Consider the following 2,500-nt stretch of genomic DNA (forward strand, 5'->3'; position numbering starts at 1 on the left):
CTCTCTCTCTCTCTCTCTCTCTCTCTCTCTCTCTCTCTCTCTCTCTCTCTCACTCTCTCTCTCTTTCTCTCTCTCCCTCTCTCTCTCTCTCTCTCTCTCTCTCTCTCTCTCTCTCTCTCTCTCTCTCTCTCTCTCTCTCTCTCTCACTCACTCAGTCTCTCTTATGAATAATTGCATTTCTTGAAATTACATGAGATTAATTTTTCCGGCAAGTGTCTTGGATCATAGAAAACGTATTCGAAACTCACACATAGATATAGCGAATACTGAATAAGCGAGAGAGTGTGTGTTGGAGAGAGGGGGCGGGAAGAAAAAAGTGAGGAAAGAGAGAGAGGTAGACGGAAAATAGGAAGGGAAACAAAGAGGGTGAGGAAAGAAGGTTGAGATATAGACAGATAAATAGAGATAGATAGATAGAGAGAGAGAGAGAGAGAGAGAGACAGAGAGAGGGGGGAGGGAGGGAGGGAGGGAGAGAGAGACAGAGACAGAAAAAGAGAGAGAGGAGAGAGAGAGACAGAAAAAAGAGAGAGAGGAGAGGGAGAGAGGGAGGGAGGGAGAGAGAAAGTGAGAGAGGGGGGGAGAGGGAGAGAAAGAGAGAGACCTCTTCGCGTGATAATGACATAATTCCACCTCCGATTTCCATTTAACGTGACTAGCTCGTTTTCTTTTTTTCTTTAATTTCCATTCTTCTCTTCCCCGATTTTTCCCCTTTTATAATTTCTTTTCCTCTGCTCTTCCTTCTCTTCTCTTTTCTGTCACCTTCTTCCTCCTCTTCTCTTTTCTATCACCTTCTTCCTCCTCTTCTCTTGTCTATCACCTTCTTCCTCCTTCCTCTATCGCCTCCTTCCCCATCATCTCCCTTTATCCCTGCTCCTCTTTTTACTCCAATCTTCTCTTCTCTTGTTCCGTCTCTTTTATTTCTTCCTCTCCTTCCTTTCCTCTCATCTCTTCCTTTTCCCCTTATCTTCCTCCCTCTACACTCTCCCTGCCTGCTGTACCCGTGACCAGTGACCCTCCCAGCTCCCTTCCCCTCCCGCCCACCTCCCCTCTCTCCCCGCCCGCAGCGAGCGAGCAGGCGTGCGCCCTTGCTGACTCGCCAGCCTCCCCGAGGACCAGAACACCTGAGCAGTCCTTGAACAGCCCACCAGCCAACAAGCAATGCGAAGCAGGCACACGAGTAACGCCCAGACGAAGCTTTAGAAAAAACAAAATAAGAAGAAAAACAACCAAAATCAATCATTAAATCCAAATCGCCAGTGGAGTGATGCAACTCATCCCCAGGTGCCAGGAGTCCCCCCTCCCACTGCACCCTCAGCTCTACCCCCAGCTCCAGTAGTGCCGACGGTTGGGATTAACAACCACGTGGAGAAAACAGGTGATGAAGATGATGGTTGTATCACAGTCGTTTCAAAGAAACTAAGGAAAACATCAAGAGAGGAACGACAAACACCAAAGCCCTTAATAGGAGCAGATGGGCCCGAGACAGTATACCTATACATCACGAGCTGTCATCCAGACACTAATGAAGAAGATATCGAAGAACACCTCTCGGAAAATTTCGAAAACATATCTAGTGTAAAAGCTCACAAGACAATTATGAGCCACAATTACTACTGTAGTTTCACGGTTACTGTGCGAGGCCGAGAAATAAAGCCTGAACTGTTTTTAGACTCTGATGCCTTCCCAAGGAATGTCAAAGTGTTTTTAAACAGAAACAAGTACAACCGAGATCAGAGGGTTTGACAAGACACCGCCGTCAGCAAGACCGACAGTCAGATCACATGTGCTAAAAATAGAACACATTGATGCACAATCTCTCCTTGGACATCTTGAGGACATATAAATGCTCATAATGGAGAGAAATCTCGATGTATTATGTATAAATGAAACATGGCTTCATCAAGCTATGTCAAGCGCTTTCATAAAATTACCAAATTTCACTATGTATAGATGCGATGCAGGACTTGGTGGAGGAGTTTGCATATATGTACGAGATACTCTCAAAACAACTGAGATATCCACTACAACTGCAAGGAGTGCAGATGTAGAGGATATTTGGGTTAACGTACAATGCAATATGCTTCCGTCACTCATTGTAGGCGCAACTTATAGGCATTCTCATGGTTCCTCTGAATCTTTTGATTATATAGAAAAAAGTTTTTAGAGAAATGATACTTAAAAAGAAACCTCTTTTCATCCTAGGTGATTTAAATGATGATTTGAATAAACCTAACGCCAAATGATTTAAGATAATCAGGAAAAACAAATTAGAACAAATAGTCAACAAACCTACAAGGGTCACAGAAAACACTTCGTCATTAATTGATGTAATAATAACAAACAGAGTTGACCTCAATCTCCATACCAACGTCATTCCATGCCATGTTGCCGATCACGAACTCATAACGGTGACGCTTAATTTAAAGAAACCAGAACGACCACCAGTCAAAAAAAGTTTCCGAGAATGAACTACGACCCTCACTCATTATGCCAACAAATA

General features: G+C 43.9%; 1 protein-coding gene across 1 annotated transcript in view; it reads left to right on the forward strand.

Moving 5' to 3' along the window:
• Window positions 1-1,743, forward strand: part of LOC125025499 (extensin-like) — a 10,202-nt gene extending 8,459 nt beyond the window's left edge. The window contains exon 2 of the mRNA XM_047613512.1: window positions 1,282-1,743. Coding sequence (XP_047469468.1) covers window positions 1,282-1,743 — 462 coding nt within the window. The remainder of the gene's footprint in view (window positions 1-1,281) is intronic.
• Window positions 1,744-2,500: the final 757 nt, after the last annotated feature.

This window comes from Penaeus chinensis, chromosome 5 (genome assembly GCF_019202785.1).
Source record: "Penaeus chinensis breed Huanghai No. 1 chromosome 5, ASM1920278v2, whole genome shotgun sequence".
NCBI classification, from domain to species: Eukaryota; Metazoa; Arthropoda; class Malacostraca; order Decapoda; family Penaeidae; genus Penaeus; species Penaeus chinensis.